This window comes from Xenopus laevis, chromosome 5L (genome assembly GCF_017654675.1).
Source record: "Xenopus laevis strain J_2021 chromosome 5L, Xenopus_laevis_v10.1, whole genome shotgun sequence".
Lineage (NCBI taxonomy): Eukaryota > Metazoa > Chordata > Amphibia > Anura > Pipidae > Xenopus > Xenopus laevis.
In genome coordinates, this window is record NC_054379.1 from 68,105,296 (window position 1) to 68,124,902 (window position 19,607).

The window sequence follows — 19,607 nt, forward strand, 5'->3', positions numbered from 1 at the left end:
TAACATACAGTATCTAGTAGTGATAAGTCTAAAGCAAAGTTCAAGTTGCTTTTGACTTATCACTACTGGAGAGACAATAGGAGATCTAAACAACATTTTTACTAAAGTGATACAGATGCTCAATGAGCTTATTATGAAAAAAATCCACTTGCGTATCCATTTGCTTTGCCCATTTAAAGGAGAAGGAAAGCTACTGAAGCAGTTTATTGCCAATAGATTAGCCACAATAGTGCAAGCTATAACAATATATTTATTCTGTAGAATGCTTTACTATACTTGAGTAAACAGCTCTTGAAGTGTTCTCTGTTTGTTTAGAATAGCAGCTGCCATATTGGCTTGGTGTGACATCACTTCCTGCCTGAGTCTCTCCCTGCTCGCTCATAGCTCTGGGCTCATATTACAGCAGGCAGGGGAAGAGGGATGGGGAGAGGAGCAAACTGAGCATGCTCAAGGCCGTGCCCTAGAGGTTTAAGCTGAAAACAGGAAGTCAGATACAGAAGCCCATGTGTACACAATAGAAGGAAAGAAATGTGGTGTTTCTTTTGACAGAGGACTCAGAGCAGCATTACTTTGAGGGTTTACTGGTGCATTTATATAGATCTTTCAAATAAAGCTTACTTAATTTTAGCCTTTCCTTCTCCTTTAAATCTTTAGAAGGTCTTAACATCAGTGTCTATTTTTTTCTGGTTGTTCTGTTTACCTTTTTTAATGTCCTTTATTTCTGGTTCAGTCTTCTTAACTGGTTCCTCTGTTGAAGAAAATATTGCTTTACTGAATTGTTTTTTTTCCAGAGCAATAGTCAATGGGCTACTTAAATAGGCTACTGGATGTATTAGGTGATGGTGGGCTGCATTGAGCAAACACACGTAACAATTTTTAATGATTTCAGTAGTAGCCATCTTAAAAATAAAAAAACTGCTTCATGGCCTCATGATGATATTCGTATACTATTGCATCACACCCTAGAACTTGAAATTAACTCTCACTTTATGAATAACAGTTGAATACATTCAGTCTACTTCTATCTCTAGATGAAAAGCTTTTTCAGTCATCGTTTCAATTTTAATTCCTTCATAAACAATAAAACGAAATAATGAGAGAATTTGTTTTCAGTGAATTTCATGTTTCAGGCAAAGCTCGATATCATTGCGCTTTCATGGCAAGCGTATGTAAGAAAATGTGCATGTAGGCAGAGGATAATAAGGATGTCAGGATGCTTATCCTCCATTTTAAATAGAACAATGGCTTTTGAGCATACTGTTAAAAATTGCCCTCTTATAATCATTCATTGTCATGAAGCTTTTCAAACCCCTAATCAACCTATATTATAGACAGAGTTTTATGGAGCACACAATGTTTACCTTTCTTGACTTCTGCAGGTTTCAGTTCGGGCTTCTTTGACGGCACCTCTGTCAAAAATAAGATAAGGGATGAATGCTAAGAACTGACCTTACCCAAAGATTGGAGTGCTAATATCTGAAAAGGGCTTATGAGATCTAAATATTGATATCAAAAAGTGATATAGGTGCTCAAGAACTTCATCACAACAAAAATGAGCAATTATAATAGGCTCTTGCCTAAGAATGTCTGATTATCAATAACTGTATTTCCACCTTTCTGAATTTCCTTTCTGCTTCAGTTTTTTTTTGTGTTGCTCATCTGTCGAAGGTAAAAAGCACTCTATTACAACTCATTTTGAAAAGAGCCGCATGAACTGTACTGCCCAATTCTGGCTAATTTGCGAGAACGCAAGTGGAAGAATCCCCAAATGTTACTTATAAGGAGAAGAAGCCTTCTTTAAAAGTTATGCTTCTCCCAAGCATTGTGCTATACATGAAGTACTTGGCTCGCAACCTAAAATAAGAAATAAACCCTCTCAATAAATAACAGCAATAGATGTGCTAGAAACCATTTTGAAATTTGCCATAGCTTCTGTCATTTCTTGTTTAGGCTACTTCACTTGTCTGCTTTTTTAATATGATGTTTTAATTGATGGCTTTGGGTTTCATTTCATTTTTAATGTATATGCCAAATTACTGAAAAATATATTCCTTTTGAAATTCCCTGTTTAAGAACAAGACCACAATCTCAAGGCATTCACTTTAGCTATATCCAAAGCATGCTTAAAATACTCCGAGAATAATAAGGGCTTAACACGAATCATTCTCCTACCCCCCCCAAAAAACAGATTCTCCAATGGCTGCTTCAAGTCTCTCCCTTCTTCTCGTGATAGCAATGGTTTTAAGGATTTCCATGTTCTAGCACATTGCCACAATTCAGTATGATCAGCCTAGCCAACATTCACAACCCTCAGGGCATTGCAAAGAACAAGATATTCACCTTTCTTAACTTCTGCAGGTTTTGGTTGCGGCTTCTTTGTAGGCACCTCTGTTAAAAACAATAAAATTCATGGTTCATCATTTTCCATTTAACAAGTAGATTCTGGTGGTAAGATTTGACCTACGAAGGCCTATGCCATGTTTTAAGAAAGGGATAGAGATCCGCAGTTTCCCTGGCACAAAATTGATCATTTTGATGACGGCTTACGTAACTCATTTGAGTTCGTCCTATGTGCTTTTAGAAAACAATTTATTTTATTTACCTTTCTTAACTTCCTTCACTTCTGGTTCAGTCTTCTTAACTGGTACCTCTGTTGAAGGTAACATTCGTTTATGAATTTTTTTTAAGAGTAATGACAAATGGGTACTGGTTATTTTAAGCTTGGTTGGAGTGTACCAAGCAAAATATATCACAATAGTAAATGCAATAGAAGACTTCTTTTAAAGTCGGTACTCCCGAACCTCCTACTATAGAAATGTTACTATCTACTCACAAAGTAAAATAAAAAAGAACCCTCATTGAAGATGAAGCTCAATAGTTTCATCATATCCACTAACTTTTCCAGTGTTTCCTTCAATGCTGTCAAGTTTAGGTTTCTTTCAGTGAATCTCTTTAAGATAATAGTGAAATGAAGATCTTAGGTTTTATTACATTAATATAGTATGATCCTCATTAACCACAGCATTGGCATTTTCTGTAAATGAAAGCTCAATGGAATTGTGGGCTGGCGATGGCTATAAAAAACCCCAAACATTCTCTCAAAGACTATTTTCTTTAAAAAATCAAGTGATGACTTTGGGTGAGATTTCTTAAATCACCCTCCTTTATTAGATCTGCTCTTGACTATGAGGGATTATAAAGTTTCCCATGAATTCGCTAATTAACATCGTTCGGCATTATGAGTGGAACCAACAAAGCGATCAACTTTTTTCCGTAGTCAGTGTATGTACAGGAGAACGATAATCACCTTTCTTAACTTCTGTAGGTTTTGGTTCAGGCTTCTTGATAGGCACCTCTGTTAAAAATAATACAATTCATTGTTCATTATCAGCAGCATGACCGATAGGGTGTGGTGTTAATATGTGAGATGCAGTTTGTCAAAATCTCCCTTTATCAGTCGGCTCGAGTGCAAAAGCATTTTAAGTTTTTCCATGAAATATCAATTCATGGCAATTCTTTAAAATAAGTCTACCAACTCACACCACCATTGACTTTTGAGATAGGCAGGTTATTTAAGAGAGTGTGATATTCACCTTTCTTTACTTCTGCAGGTTTTGCTTCGGGTTTCTTTACAGGCACCTCTGTTAAAAAATAATATTATTCATGGTTTATTATTCCAAAAATACTAACACCTTCTAGGGTTCATATTGCATGAGGCAACATGTCTATGGAGGCTTTCATTCACCACTAGACTATAACATACAGTATCTAGTAGTGATAAGTCTAAAGCAAAGTTCAAGTTGCTTTTGACTTATCACTACTGGAGAGACAATAGGAGATCTAAACAACATTTTTACTAAAGTGATACAGATGCTCAATGAGCTTATTATGAAAAAAATCCACTTGCGTATCCATTTGCTTTGCCCATTTAAATCTTTAGAAGGTCTTTACATCAGTGTCTATTTTTTTCTGGTTGTTCTGTTTACCTTTTTTAATGTCCTTTATTTCTGGTTCAGTCTTCTTAACTGGTTCCTCTGTTGAAGAAAATATTGCTTTACTGAATTGTTTTTTTTCCAGAGCAATAGTCAATGGGCTACTTAAATAGGCTACTGGATGTATTAGGTGATGGTGGGCTGCATTGAGCAAAAACACGTAACAATTTTTAATGATTTCAGTAGTAGCCATCTTAAAAATAAAAAAACTGCTTCATGGCCTCATGATGATATTCGTATACTATTGCATCACACCCTAGAACTTGAAATTAACTCTCACTTTATGAATAACAGTTGAATACATTCAGTCTACTTCTATCTCTAGATGAAAAGCTTTTTCAGTCATCGTTTCAATTTTAATTCCTTCATAAACAATAAAACGAAATAATGAGAGAATTCGTTTTCAGTGAATTTCATGTTTCAGGCAAAGCTCGATATCATTGCGCTTTCATGGCAAGCGTATGTAAGAAAATGTGCATGTAGGCAGAGGATAATAAGGATGTCAGGATGCTTATCCTCCATTTTAAATAGAACAATGGCTTTTGAGCATACTGTTAAAAATTGCCCTCTTATAATCATTCATTGTCATGAAGCTTTTCAAACCCCTAATCAACCTATGTTATAGACAGAGTTTTATGGAGCACACAATGTTTACCTTTCTTGACTTCTGCAGGTTTCGGTTCGGGCTTCTTTGACGGCACCTCTGTCAAAAATAAGATAAGGGATGAATGCTAAGAACTGACCTTACCGAAAGATTGGAGTGCTAATATCTGAAAAGGGCTTATGAGATCTAAATATTGATATCAAAAAGTGATATAGGTGCTCAAGAACTTCATCACAACAAAAATGAGTACTTATAATAGGCTCTTGCCTAAGAATGTCTGATTATCAATAACTGTATTTCCACCTTTCTGAATTTCCTTTCTGCTTCAGTTTTTTTTTGTGTTGCTCATCTGTCGAAGGTAAAAAGCACTCTATTACAACTCATTTTGAAAAGAGCCGCATGAACTGTACTGCCCAATTCTGGCTAATTTGCGAGAACGCAAGTGGAAGAATCCCCAAATGTTACTTATAAGGAGAAGAAGCCTTCTTTAAAAGTTATGCTTCTCCCAAGCATTGTGCTATACATGCAGTACTTGGCTCGCAACCTAAAATAAGAAATAAACCCTCTCAATAAATAACAGCAATAGATGTGCTAGAAACCATTTTGAAATTTGCCATAGCTTCTGTCATTTCTTGTTTAGGCTACTTCACTTGTCTGCTTTTTTAATATGATGTTTTAATTGATGGCTTTGGGTTTCATTTCATTTTTAATGTATATGCCAAATTACTGAAAAATACATTCCTTTTGAAATTCCCTGTTTAAGAACAAGACCACAATCTCAAGGCATTCACTTTAGCTATATCCAAAGCATGCTTAAAATACTCTGAGAATAATAAGGGCTTAACACGAATCATTCTCCTACCCCCCCCAAAAAAAACAGATTCTCCAATGGCTGCTTCAAGTCTCTCCCTTTTTCTCGTGATAGCAATGGTTTTAAGGATTTCCATGTACTAGCACATTGCCACAATTCAGTATGATCAGCCTAGCCATCATTCACAACCCTCAGGGCATTGCAAAGAACAAGATATTCACCTTTCTTAACTTCTGCAGGTTTTGGTTGCGGCTTCTTTGTAGGCACCTCTGTTAAAAACAATAAAATTCATGGTTCATCATTTTCCATTTAACAAGTAGATTCTGGTGGTAAGATTTGACCTACGAAGGCCTATGCCATGTTTTAAGAAAGGGATAGAGATCCGCAGTTTCCCTGGCACAAAATTGATCATTTTGATGACGGCTTACGTAACTCATTTGAGTTCGTCCTATGTGCTTTTAGAAAACAATTAATTTTATTTACCTTTCTTAACTTCCTTCACTTCTGGTTCAGTCTTCTTAACTGGTACCTCTGTTGAAGGTAACATTCGTTTATGAATTTTTTTTAAGAGTAATGACAAATGGGTACTGGTTATTTTAAGCTTGGTTGGAGTGTACCAAGCAAAATATATCACAATAGTAAATGCAATAGAAGACTTCTTTTAAAGTCGGTACTCCCGAACCTCCTACTATAGAAATGTTACTATCTACTCACAAAGTAAAATAAAAAAGAACCCTCATTGAAGATGAAGCTCAATAGTTTCATCATATCCACTAACTTTTCCAGTGTTTCCTTCAATGCTGTCAAGTTTAGGTTTCTTTCAGTGAATCTCTTTAAGATAATAGTGAAATGAAGATCTTAGGTTTTATTACATTAATATAGTATGATCCTCATTAACCACAGCATTGGCATTTTCTGTAAATGAAAGCTCAATGGAATTGTGGGCTGGCGATGGCTATAAAAAACCCCAAACATTCTCTCAAAGACTATTTTCTTTAAAAAATCAAGTGATGACTTTGGGTGAGATTTCTTAAATCACCCTCCTTTATTAGATCTGCTCTTGACTATGAGGGATTATAAAGTTTCCCATGAATTCGCTAATTAACATCGTTCGGCATTATGAGTGGAACCAACAAAGCGATCAACTTTTTTCCGTAGTCAGTGTATGTACAGGAGAACGATAATCACCTTTCTTAACTTCTGTAGGTTTTGGTTCAGGCTTCTTGATAGGCACCTCTGTTAAAAATAATACAATTCATTGTTCATTATCAGCAGCATGACCGATAGGGTGTGGTGTTAATATGTGAGATGCAGTTTGTCAAAATCTCCCTTTATCAGTCGGCTCGAGTGCAAAAGCATTTTAAGTTTTTCCATGAAATATCAATTCATGGCAATTCTTTAAAATAAGTCTACCAACTCACACCACCATTGACTTTTGAGATAGGCAGGTTATTTAAGAGAGTGTGATATTCACCTTTCTTTACTTCTGCAGGTTTTGCTTCGGGTTTCTTTACAGGCACCTCTGTTAAAAAATAATATTATTCATGGTTTATTATTCCAAAAATACTAACACCTTCTAGGGTTCATATTGCATGAGGCAACATGTCTATGGAGGCTTTCATTCACCACCTAGACTATAACATACAGTATCTAGTAGTGATAAGTCTAAAGCAAAGTTCAAGTTGCTTTTGACTTATCACTACTGGAGAGACAATAGGAGATCTAAACAACATTTTTACTAAAGTGATACAGATGCTCAATGAGCTTATTATGAAAAAAATCCACTTGCGTATCCATTTGCTTTGCCCATTTAAATCTTTAGAAGGTCTTTACATCAGTGTCTATTTTTTTCTGGTTGTTCTGTTTACCTTTTTTAATGTCCTTTATTTCTGGTTCAGTCTTCTTAACTGGTTCCTCTGTTGAAGAAAATATTGCTTTACTGAATTGTTTTTTTTTCCAGAGCAATAGTCAATGGGCTACTTAAATAGGCTACTGGATGTATTAGGTGATGGTGGGCTGCATTGAGCAAAAACACGTAACAATTTTTAATGATTTCAGTAGTAGCCATCTTAAAAATAAAAAAACTGCTTCATGGCCTCATGATGATATTCGTATACTATTGCATCACACCCTAGAACTTGAAATTAACTCTCACTTTATGAATAACAGTTGAATACATTCAGTCTACTTCTATCTCTAGATGAAAAGCTTTTTCAGTCATCGTTTCAATTTTAATTCCTTCATAAACAATAAAACGAAATAATGAGAGAATTCGTTTTCAGTGAATTTCATGTTTCAGGCAAAGCTCGATATCATTGCGCTTTCATGGCAAGCGTATGTAAGAAAATGTGCATGTAGGCAGAGGATAATAAGGATGTCAGGATGCTTATCCTCCATTTTAAATAGAACAATGGCTTTTGAGCATACTGTTAAAAATTGCCCTCTTATAATCATTCATTGTCATGAAGCTTTTCAAACCCCTAATCAACCTATGTTATAGACAGAGTTTTATGGAGCACACAATGTTTACCTTTCTTGACTTCTGCAGGTTTCGGTTCGGGCTTCTTTGACGGCACCTCTGTCAAAAATAAGATAAGGGATGAATGCTAAGAACTGACCTTACCGAAAGATTGGAGTGCTAATATCTGAAAAGGGCTTATGAGATCTAAATATTGATATCAAAAAGTGATATAGGTGCTCAAGAACTTCATCACAACAAAAATGAGTACTTATAATAGGCTCTTGCCTAAGAATGTCTGATTATCAATAACTGTATTTCCACCTTTCTGAATTTCCTTTCTGCTTCAGTTTTTTTTTGTGTTGCTCATCTGTCGAAGGTAAAAAGCACTCTATTACAACTCATTTTGAAAAGAGCCGCATGAACTGTACTGCCCAATTCTGGCTAATTTGCGAGAACGCAAGTGGAAGAATCCCCAAATGTTACTTATAAGGAGAAGAAGCCTTCTTTAAAAGTTATGCTTCTCCCAAGCATTGTGCTATACATGCAGTACTTGGCTCGCAACCTAAAATAAGAAATAAACCCTCTCAATAAATAACAGCAATAGATGTGCTAGAAACCATTTTGAAATTTGCCATAGCTTCTGTCATTTCTTGTTTAGGCTACTTCACTTGTCTGCTTTTTTAATATGATGTTTTAATTGATGGCTTTGGGTTTCATTTCATTTTTAATGTATATGCCAAATTACTGAAAAATACATTCCTTTTGAAATTCCCTGTTTAAGAACAAGACCACAATCTCAAGGCATTCACTTTAGCTATATCCAAAGCATGCTTAAAATACTCTGAGAATAATAAGGGCTTAACACGAATCATTCTCCTACCCCCCCCCAAAAAAACAGATTCTCCAATGGCTGCTTCAAGTCTCTCCCTTTTTCTCGTGATAGCAATGGTTTTAAGGATTTCCATGTACTAGCACATTGCCACAATTCAGTATGATCAGCCTAGCCATCATTCACAACCCTCAGGGCATTGCAAAGAACAAGATATTCACCTTTCTTAACTTCTGCAGGTTTTGGTTGCGGCTTCTTTGTAGGCACCTCTGTTAAAAACAATAAAATTCATGGTTCATCATTTTCCATTTAACAAGTAGATTCTGGTGGTAAGATTTGACCTACGAAGGCCTATGCCATGTTTTAAGAAAGGGATAGAGATCCGCAGTTTCCCTGGCACAAAATTGATCATTTTGATGACGGCTTACGTAACTCATTTGAGTTCGTCCTATGTGCTTTTAGAAAACAATTAATTTTATTTACCTTTCTTAACTTCCTTCACTTCTGGTTCAGTCTTCTTAACTGGTACCTCTGTTGAAGGTAACATTCGTTTATGAATTTTTTTAAGAGTAATGACAAATGGGTACTGGTTATTTTAAGCTTGGTTGGAGTGTACCAAGCAAAATATATCACAATAGTAAATGCAATAGAAGACTTCTTTTAAAGTCGGTACTCCCGAACCTCCTACTATAGAAATGTTACTATCTACTCACAAAGTAAAATAAAAAAGAACCCTCATTGAAGATGAAGCTCAATAGTTTCATCATATCCACTAACTTTTCCAGTGTTTCCTTCAATGCTGTCAAGTTTAGGTTTCTTTCAGTGAATCTCTTTAAGATAATAGTGAAATGAAGATCTTAGGTTTTATTACATTAATATAGTATGATCCTCATTAACCACAGCATTGGCATTTTCTGTAAATGAAAGCTCAATGGAATTGTGGGCTGGCGATGGCTATAAAAAACCCCAAACATTCTCTCAAAGACTATTTTCTTTAAAAAATCAAGTGATGACTTTGGGTGAGATTTCTTAAATCACCCTCCTTTATTAGATCTGCTCTTGACTATGAGGGATTATAAAGTTTCCCATGAATTCGCTAATTAACATCGTTCGGCATTATGAGTGGAACCAACAAAGCGATCAACTTTTTTCCGTAGTCAGTGTATGTACAGGAGAACGATAATCACCTTTCTTAACTTCTGTAGGTTTTGGTTCAGGCTTCTTGATAGGCACCTCTGTTAAAAATAATACAATTCATTGTTCATTATCAGCAGCATGACCGATAGGGTGTGGTGTTAATATGTGAGATGCAGTTTGTCAAAATCTCCCTTTATCAGTCGGCTCGAGTGCAAAAGCATTTTAAGTTTTTCCATGAAATATCAATTCATGGCAATTCTTTAAAATAAGTCTACCAACTCACACCACCATTGACTTTTGAGATAGGCAGGTTATTTAAGAGAGTGTGATATTCACCTTTCTTTACTTCTGCAGGTTTTGCTTCGGGTTTCTTTACAGGCACCTCTGTTAAAAAATAATATTATTCATGGTTTATTATTCCAAAAATACTAACACCTTCTAGGGTTCATATTGCATGAGGCAACATGTCTATGGAGGCTTTCATTCACCACCTAGACTATAACATACAGTATCTAGTAGTGATAAGTCTAAAGCAAAGTTCAAGTTGCTTTTGACTTATCACTACTGGAGAGACAATAGGAGATCTAAACAACATTTTTACTAAAGTGATACAGATGCTCAATGAGCTTATTATGAAAAAAATCCACTTGCGTATCCATTTGCTTTGCCCATTTAAATCTTTAGAAGGTCTTTACATCAGTGTCTATTTTTTTCTGGTTGTTCTGTTTACCTTTTTTAATGTCCTTTATTTCTGGTTCAGTCTTCTTAACTGGTTCCTCTGTTGAAGAAAATATTGCTTTACTGAATTGTTTTTTTTCCAGAGCAATAGTCAATGGGCTACTTAAATAGGCTACTGGATGTATTAGGTGATGGTGGGCTGCATTGAGCAAAAACACGTAACAATTTTTAATGATTTCAGTAGTAGCCATCTTAAAAATAAAAAAACTGCTTCATGGCCTCATGATGATATTCGTATACTATTGCATCACACCCTAGAACTTGAAATTAACTCTCACTTTATGAATAACAGTTGAATACATTCAGTCTACTTCTATCTCTAGATGAAAAGCTTTTTCAGTCATCGTTTCAATTTTAATTCCTTCATAAACAATAAAACGAAATAATGAGAGAATTCGTTTTCAGTGAATTTCATGTTTCAGGCAAAGCTCGATATCATTGCGCTTTCATGGCAAGCGTATGTAAGAAAATGTGCATGTAGGCAGAGGATAATAAGGATGTCAGGATGCTTATCCTCCATTTTAAATAGAACAATGGCTTTTGAGCATACTGTTAAAAATTGCCCTCTTATAATCATTCATTGTCATGAAGCTTTTCAAACCCCTAATCAACCTATGTTATAGACAGAGTTTTATGGAGCACACAATGTTTACCTTTCTTGACTTCTGCAGGTTTCGGTTCGGGCTTCTTTGACGGCACCTCTGTCAAAAAAAGATAAGGGATGAATGCTAAGAACTGACCTTACCGAAAGATTGGAGTGCTAATATCTGAAAAGGGCTTATGAGATCTAAATATTGATATCAAAAAGTGATATAGGTGCTCAAGAACTTCATCACAACAAAAATGAGTACTTATAATAGGCTCTTGCCTAAGAATGTCTGATTATCAATAACTGTATTTCCACCTTTCTGAATTTCCTTTCTGCTTCAGTTTTTTTTTGTGTTGCTCATCTGTCGAAGGTAAAAAGCACTCTATTACAACTCATTTTGAAAAGAGCCGCATGAACTGTACTGCCCAATTCTGGCTAATTTGCGAGAACGCAAGTGGAAGAATCCCCAAATGTTACTTATAAGGAGAAGAAGCCTTCTTTAAAAGTTATGCTTCTCCCAAGCATTGTGCTATACATGCAGTACTTGGCTCGCAACCTAAAATAAGAAATAAACCCTCTCAATAAATAACAGCAATAGATGTGCTAGAAACCATTTTGAAATTTGCCATAGCTTCTGTCATTTCTTGTTTAGGCTACTTCACTTGTCTGCTTTTTTAATATGATGTTTTAATTGATGGCTTTGGGTTTCATTTCATTTTTAATGTATATGCCAAATTACTGAAAAATAATTCCTTTTGAAATTCCCTGTTTAAGAACAAGACCACAATCTCAAGGCATTCACTTTAGCTATATCCAAAGCATGCTTAAAATACTCTGAGAATAATAAGGGCTTAACACGAATCATTCTCCTACCCCCCCCCCAAAAAACACAGATTCTCCAATGGCTGCTTCAAGTCTCTCCCTTTTTCTCGTGATAGCAATGGTTTTAAGGATTTCCATGTACTAGCACATTGCCACAATTCAGTATGATCAGCCTAGCCATCATTCACAACCCTCAGGGCATTGCAAAGAACAAGATATTCACCTTTCTTAACTTCTGCAGGTTTTGGTTCCGGCTTCTTTGTAGGCACCTCTGTTAAAAACAATAAAATTCATGGTTCATCATTTTCCATTTAACAAGTAGATTCTGGTGGTAAGATTTGACCTACGAAGGCCTATGCCATGTTTTAAGAAAGGGATAGAGATCCGCAGTTTCCCTGGCACAAAATTGATCATTTTGATGACGGCTTACGTAACTCATTTGAGTTCGTCCTATGTGCTTTTAGAAAACAATTAATTTTATTTACCTTTCTTAACTTCCTTCACTTCTGGTTCAGTCTTCTTAACTGGTACCTCTGTTGAAGGTAACATTCGTTTATGAATTTTTTTTAAGAGTAATGACAAATGGGTACTGGTTATTTTAAGCTTGGTTGGAGTGTACCAAGCAAAATATATCACAATAGTAAATGCAATAGAAGACTTCTTTTAAAGTCGGTACTCCCGAACCTCCTACTATAGAAATGTTACTATCTACTCACAAAGTAAAATAAAAAAGAACCCTCATTGAAGATGAAGCTCAATAGTTTCATCATATCCACTAACTTTTCCAGTGTTTCCTTCAATGCTGTCAAGTTTAGGTTTCTTTCAGTGAATCTCTTTAAGATAATAGTGAAATGAAGATCTTAGGTTTTATTACATTAATATAGTATGATCCTCATTAACCACAGCATTGGCATTTTCTGTAAATGAAAGCTCAATGGAATTGTGGGCTGGCGATGGCTATAAAAACCCCAAACATTCTCTCAAAGACTATTTTCTTTAAAAAATCAAGTGATGACTTTGGGTGAGATTTCTTAAATCACCCTCCTTTATTAGATCTGCTCTTGACTATGAGGGATTATAAAGTTTCCCATGAATTCGCTAATTAACATCGTTCGGCATTATGAGTGGAACCAACAAAGCGATCAACTTTTTTCCGTAGTCAGTGTATGTACAGGAGAACGATAATCACCTTTCTTAACTTCTGTAGGTTTTGGTTCAGGCTTCTTGATAGGCACCTCTGTTAAAAATAATACAATTCATTGTTCATTATCAGCAGCATGACCGATAGGGTGTGGTGTTAATATGTGAGATGCAGTTTGTCAAAATCTCCCTTTATCAGTCGGCTCGAGTGCAAAAGCATTTTAAGTTTTTCCATGAAATATCAATTCATGGCAATTCTTTAAAATAAGTCTACCAACTCACACCACCATTGACTTTTGAGATAGGCAGGTTATTTAAGAGAGTGTGATATTCACCTTTCTTTACTTCTGCAGGTTTTGCTTCGGGTTTCTTTACAGGCACCTCTGTTAAAAAATAATATTATTCATGGTTTATTATTCCAAAAATACTAACACCTTCTAGGGTTCATATTGCATGAGGCAACATGTCTATGGAGGCTTTCATTCACCACCTAGACTATAACATACAGTATCTAGTAGTGATAAGTCTAAAGCAAAGTTCAAGTTGCTTTTGACTTATCACTACTGGAGAGACAATAGGAGATCTAAACAACATTTTTACTAAAGTGATACAGATGCTCAATGAGCTTATTATGAAAAAAATCCACTTGCGTATCCATTTGCTTTGCCCATTTAAATCTTTAGAAGGTCTTTACATCAGTGTCTATTTTTTTCTGGTTGTTCTGTTTACCTTTTTTAATGTCCTTTATTTCTGGTTCAGTCTTCTTAACTGGTTCCTCTGTTGAAGAAAATATTGCTTTACTGAATTGTTTTTTTTCCAGAGCAATAGTCAATGGGCTACTTAAATAGGCTACTGGATGTATTAGGTGATGGTGGGCTGCATTGAGCAAAAACACGTAACAATTTTTAATGATTTCAGTAGTAGCCATCTTAAAAATAAAAAAACTGCTTCATGGCCTCATGATGATATTCGTATACTATTGCATCACACCCTAGAACTTGAAATTAACTCTCACTTTATGAATAACAGTTGAATACATTCAGTCTACTTCTATCTCTAGATGAAAAGCTTTTTCAGTCATCGTTTCAATTTTAATTCCTTCATAAACAATAAAACGAAATAATGAGAGAATTCGTTTTCAGTGAATTTCATGTTTCAGGCAAAGCTCGATATCATTGCGCTTTCATGGCAAGCGTATGTAAGAAAATGTGCATGTAGGCAGAGGATAATAAGGATGTCAGGATGCTTATCCTCCATTTTAAATAGAACAATGGCTTTTGAGCATACTGTTAAAAATTGCCCTCTTATAATCATTCATTGTCATGAAGCTTTTCAAACCCCTAATCAACCTTTGTTATAGACAGAGTTTTATGGAGCACACAATGTTTACCTTTCTTGACTTCTGCAGGTTTCGGTTCGGGCTTCTTTGACGGCACCTCTGTCAAAAATAAGATAAGGGATGAATGCTAAGAACTGACCTTACCGAAAGATTGGAGTGCTAATATCTGAAAAGGGCTTATGAGATCTAAATATTGATATCAAAAAGTGATATAGGTGCTCAAGAACTTCATCACAACAAAAATGAGTACTTATAATAGGCTCTTGCCTAAGAATGTCTGATTATCAATAACTGTATTTCCACCTTTCTGAATTTCCTTTCTGCTTCAGTTTTTTTTTGTGTTGCTCATCTGTCGAAGGTAAAAAGCACTCTATTACAACTCATTTTGAAAAGAGCCGCATGAACTGTACTGCCCAATTCTGGCTAATTTGCGAGAACGCAAGTGGAAGAATCCCCAAATGTTACTTATAAGGAGAAGAAGCCTTCTTTAAAAGTTATGCTTCTCCCAAGCATTGTGCTATACACGCAGTACTTGGCTCGCAACCTAAAATAAGAAATAAACCCTCTCAATAAATAACAGCAATAGATGTGCTAGAAACCATTTTGAAATTTGCCATAGCTTCTGTCATTTCTTGTTTAGGCTACTTCACTTGTCTGCTTTTTTAATATGATGTTTTAATTGATGGCTTTGGGTTTCATTTCATTTTTAATGTATATGCCAAATTACTGAAAAATATATTCCTTTTGAAATTCCCTGTTTAAGAACAAGACCACAATCTCAAGGCATTCACTTTAGCTATATCCAAAGCATGCTTAAAATACTCTGAGAATAATAAGGGCTTAACACGAATCATTCTCCTACCCCCCCCCCAAAAAACAGATTCTCCAATGGCTGCTTCAAGTCTCTCCCTTCTTCTCGTGATAGCAATGGTTTTAAGGATTTCCATGTACTAGCACATTGCCACAATTCAGTATGATCAGCCTAGCCAACATTCACAACCCTCAGGGCATTGCAAAGAACAAGATATTCACCTTTCTTAACTTCTGCAGGTTTTGGTTCCGGCTTCTTTGTAGGCACCTCTGTTAAAAACAATAAAATTCATGGTTCATCATTTTCCATTTAACAAGTAGATTCTGGTGGTAATATTTGACCTACGAAGGCCTATGCCATGTTTTAAGAAAGGGATAGAGATCCGCAGTTTCCCTGGCACAAAATTGATCATTTTGATGACGGCTTACGTAACTCATTTGAGTTCGTCCTATGTGCTTTTAGAAACAATTAATTTTATTTACCTTTCTTAACTTCCTTCACTTCTGGTTCAGTCTTCTTAACTGGTACCTCTGTTGAAGGTAACATTCGTTTATGAATTTTTTTTAAGAGTAATGACAAATGGGTACTGGTTATTTTAAGCTTGGTTGGAGTGTACCAAGCAAAATATATCACAATAGTAAATGCAATAGAAGACTTCTTTTAAAGTCGGTACTCCCGAACCTCCTACTATAGAAATGTTACTATCTACTCACAAAGTAAAATAAAAAAGAACCCTCATTGAAGATGAAGCTCAATAGTTTCATCATATCCACTAACTTTTCCAGTGTTTCCTTCAATGCTGTCAAGTTTAGGTTTCTTTCAGTGAATCTCTTTAAGATAATAGTGAAATGAAGATCTTAGGTTTTATTACATTAATATAGTATGATCCTCATTAACCACAGCATTGGCATTTTCTGTAAATGAAAGCTCAATGGAATTGTGGGCTGGCGATGGCTATAAAAAACCCCAAACATTCTCTCAAAGACTATTTTCTTTAAAAAATCAAGTGATGACTTTGGGTGAGATTTCTTAAATCACCCTCCTTTATTAGATCTGCTCTTGACTATGAGGGATTATAAAGTTTCCCATGAATTCGCTAATTAACATCGTTCGGCATTATGAGTGGAACCAACAAAGCGATCAACTTTTTTCCGTAGTCAGTGTATGTACAGGAGAACGATAATCACCTTTCTTAACTTCTGTAGGTTTTGGTTCAGGCTTCTTGATAGGCACCTCTGTTAAAAATAATACAATTCATTGTTCATTATCAGCAGCATGACCGATAGGGTGTGGTGTTAATATGTGAGATGCAGTTTGTCAAAATCTCCCTTTATCAGTCGGCTCGAGTGCAAAAGCATTTTAAGTTTTTCCATGAAATATCAATTCATGGCAATTCTTTAAAATAAGTCTACCAACTCACACCACCATTGACTTTTGAGATAGGCAGGTTATTTAAGAGAGTGTGATATTCACCTTTCTTTACTTCTGCAGGTTTTGCTTCGGGTTTCTTTACAGGCACCTCTGTTAAAAAATAATATTATTCATGGTTTATTATTCCAAAAATACTAACACCTTCTAGGGTTCATATTGCATGAGGCAACATGTCTATGGAGGCTTTCATTCACCACCTAGACTATAACATACAGTATCTAGTAGTGATAAGTCTAAAGCAAAGTTCAAGTTGCTTTTGACTTATCACTACTGGAGAGACAATAGGAGATCTAAACAACATTTTTACTAAAGTGATACAGATGCTCAATGAGCTTATTATGAAAAAAATCCACTTGCGTATCCATTTGCTTTGCCCATTTAAATCTTTAGAAGGTCTTTACATCAGTGTCTATTTTTTTCTGGTTGTTCTGTTTACCTTTTTTAATGTCCTTTATTTCTGGTTCAGTCTTCTTAACTGGTTCCTCTGTTGAAGAAAATATTGCTTTACTGAATTGTTTTTTTTCCAGAGCAATAGTCAATGGGCTACTTAAATAGGCTACTGGATGTATTAGGTGATGGTGGGCTGCATTGAGCAAAAACACGTAACAATTTTTAATGATTTCAGTAGTAGCCATCTTAAAAATAAAAAAACTGCTTCATGGCCTCATGATGATATTCGTATACTATTGCATCACACCCTAGAACTTGAAATTAACTCTCACTTTATGAATAACAGTTGAATACATTCAGTCTACTTCTATCTCTAGATGAAAAGCTTTTTCAGTCATCGTTTCAATTTTAATTCCTTCATAAACAATAAAACGAAATAATGAGAGAATTCGTTTTCAGTGAATTTCATGTTTCAGGCAAAGCTCGATATCATTGCGCTTTCATGGCAAGCGTATGTAAGAAAATGTGCATGTAGGCAGAGGATAATAAGGATGTCAGGATGCTTATCCTCCATTTTAAATAGAACAATGGCTTTTGAGCATACTGTTAAAAATTGCCCTCTTATAATCATTCATTGTCATGAAGCTTTTCAAACCCCTAATCAACCTATGTTATAGACAGAGTTTTATGGAGCACACAATGTTTACCTTTCTTGACTTCTGCAGGTTTCGGTTCGGGCTTCTTTGACGGCACCTCTGTCAAAAATAAGATAAGGGATGAATGCTAAGAACTGACCTTACCGAAAGATTGGAGTGCTAATATCTGAAAAGGGCTTATGAGATCTAAATATTGATATCAAAAAGTGATATAGGTGCTCAAGAACTTCATCACAACAAAAATGAGTAATTATAATAGGCTCTTGCCTAAGAATGTCTGATTATCAATAACTGTATTTCCACCTTTCTGAATTTCCTTTCTGCTTCAGTTTTTTTTGTGTTGCTCATCTGTCGAAGGTAAAAAGCACTCTATTACAACTCATTTTGAAAAGAGCCGCATGAACTGTACTGCCCAATTCTGGCTAATTTGCGAGAACGCAAGTGGAAGAATCCCCAAATGTTACTTATAAGGAGAAGAAGCCTTCTTTAAAAGTTATGCTTCTCCCAAGCATTGTGCTATACATGCAGTACTTGGCTCGCAACCTAAAATAAGAAATAAACCCTCTCAATAAATAACAGCAATAGATGTGCTAGAAACCATTTTGAAATTTGCCATAGCTTCTGTCATTTCTTGTTTAGGCTACTTCACTTGTCTGCTTTTTTAATATGATGTTTTAATTGATGGCTTTGGGTTTCATTTCATTTTTAATGTATATGCCAAATTACTGAAAAATATATTCCTTTTGAAATTCCCTGTTTAAGAACAAGACCACAATCTCAAGGCATTCACTTTAGCTATATCCAAAGCATGCTTAAAATACTCTGAGAATAATAAGGGCTTAACACGAATCATTCTCCTACCCCCCCCCAAAAAAACAGATTCTCCAATGGCTGCTTCAAGTCTCTCCCTTTTTCTCGTGATAGCAATGGTTTTAAGGATTTCCATGTACTAGCACATTGCCACAATTCAGTATGATCAGCCTAGCCATCATTCACAACCCTCAGGGCATTGCAAAGAACAAGATATTCACCTTTCTTAACTTCTGCAGGTTTTGGTTCCGGCTTCTTTGTAGGCACCTCTGTTAAAAACAATAAAATTCATGGTTCATCATTTTCCATTTAACAAGTAGATTCTGGTGGTAATATTTGACCTATGAAGGCCTATGCCGTGATTTAAGAAAGGGATAGAGATCCTCAGTTTCCCTAGCACAAAATTCATCATTTTGATGACGGCTAACGTAACTCATTTGCGTAACTCATTTTGCTTTTAGAAAACAATTTATTTTATTTACCTTTTTTAACTTCCTTCACTTCTGGTTCAGTCTTCTTAACTGGTACCTCTGTTGAAGGTAACATTCGTTTATGAATTTTTTTTAAGAGTAATGACAAATGGGTACTGGTTATTTTAAGCTTAGTTGGACTGTACCAAGCAAAATATATCACAATAGTAAATGCAATAGCAGACTTCTTTTTGTCCTCCCAAGCCTCCTACTATAGAAATATTACTACCTACTCACAAAGTAAAATAAAAAAGAACCCTCATTGAAGATGAAGCTCAATAGTTTCATCATATCCACTAACTTTTCCACAGTTTCTTTCACTGCTGTCAAGTTTAGGTTTCTTTCAGTGAATCTCTTTAAGATAATAGTGAAATGAAGATCTTAGGTTTTATTACATTAATATAGTATGATCCTAATTAACCACAGCATTGGCATTTTCTGTAAATGAAAGGTCAATGGAATTGTGGGCTGGCGATGGCTATAAAAAAAACCCAAACATTATCTCAAAGACTATTTTCTTTAAAAAAAAAGTGATGACTTTGGGTGAGATTTCTTAAATCACTCTCCTTTATTAGAT

The 19,607-nt window shown here is 35.4% G+C and overlaps 1 protein-coding gene across 50 annotated transcripts in view; it reads right to left on the minus strand.

Moving 5' to 3' along the window:
* Window positions 1-19,607, minus strand: part of trdn.L (triadin L homeolog) — a 374,840-nt gene that overhangs the window by 92,038 nt on the left and 263,195 nt on the right. For 26 of the 50 annotated variants that reach the window (XM_041562879.1, XM_041562878.1, XM_041562865.1 and 23 more), the window contains 34 exons: window positions 19,043-19,090; window positions 18,782-18,829; window positions 17,802-17,849; window positions 17,141-17,188; window positions 16,747-16,794; window positions 16,461-16,508; window positions 15,756-15,803; window positions 15,495-15,542; window positions 14,514-14,561; window positions 13,853-13,900; window positions 13,459-13,506; window positions 13,173-13,220; window positions 12,469-12,516; window positions 12,207-12,254; window positions 11,226-11,273; window positions 10,565-10,612; window positions 10,171-10,218; window positions 9,885-9,932; window positions 9,181-9,228; window positions 8,919-8,966; window positions 7,938-7,985; window positions 7,276-7,323; window positions 6,882-6,929; window positions 6,596-6,643; window positions 5,891-5,938; window positions 5,629-5,676; window positions 4,648-4,695; window positions 3,987-4,034; window positions 3,594-3,641; window positions 3,308-3,355; window positions 2,603-2,650; window positions 2,341-2,388; window positions 1,362-1,409; window positions 701-748 (listed from right to left, as the gene is read on the minus strand). In XM_041562879.1, the coding sequence (XP_041418813.1) occupies window positions 701-748; window positions 1,362-1,409; window positions 2,341-2,388; window positions 2,603-2,650; window positions 3,308-3,355; window positions 3,594-3,641; window positions 3,987-4,034; window positions 4,648-4,695; window positions 5,629-5,676; window positions 5,891-5,938; window positions 6,596-6,643; window positions 6,882-6,929; window positions 7,276-7,323; window positions 7,938-7,985; window positions 8,919-8,966; window positions 9,181-9,228; window positions 9,885-9,932; window positions 10,171-10,218; window positions 10,565-10,612; window positions 11,226-11,273; window positions 12,207-12,254; window positions 12,469-12,516; window positions 13,173-13,220; window positions 13,459-13,506; window positions 13,853-13,900; window positions 14,514-14,561; window positions 15,495-15,542; window positions 15,756-15,803; window positions 16,461-16,508; window positions 16,747-16,794; window positions 17,141-17,188; window positions 17,802-17,849; window positions 18,782-18,829; window positions 19,043-19,090 (1,632 nt within the window). The remainder of the gene's footprint in view (window positions 1-700; window positions 749-1,361; window positions 1,410-2,340; window positions 2,389-2,602; window positions 2,651-3,307; window positions 3,356-3,593; window positions 3,642-3,986; window positions 4,035-4,647; window positions 4,696-5,628; window positions 5,677-5,890; window positions 5,939-6,595; window positions 6,644-6,881; window positions 6,930-7,275; window positions 7,324-7,937; window positions 7,986-8,918; window positions 8,967-9,180; window positions 9,229-9,884; window positions 9,933-10,170; window positions 10,219-10,564; window positions 10,613-11,225; window positions 11,274-12,206; window positions 12,255-12,468; window positions 12,517-13,172; window positions 13,221-13,458; window positions 13,507-13,852; window positions 13,901-14,513; window positions 14,562-15,494; window positions 15,543-15,755; window positions 15,804-16,460; window positions 16,509-16,746; window positions 16,795-17,140; window positions 17,189-17,801; window positions 17,850-18,781; window positions 18,830-19,042; window positions 19,091-19,607) is intronic. The other 24 variants (XM_041562894.1, XM_041562885.1, XM_041562883.1 and 21 more) reach the window with 24 other exon arrangements.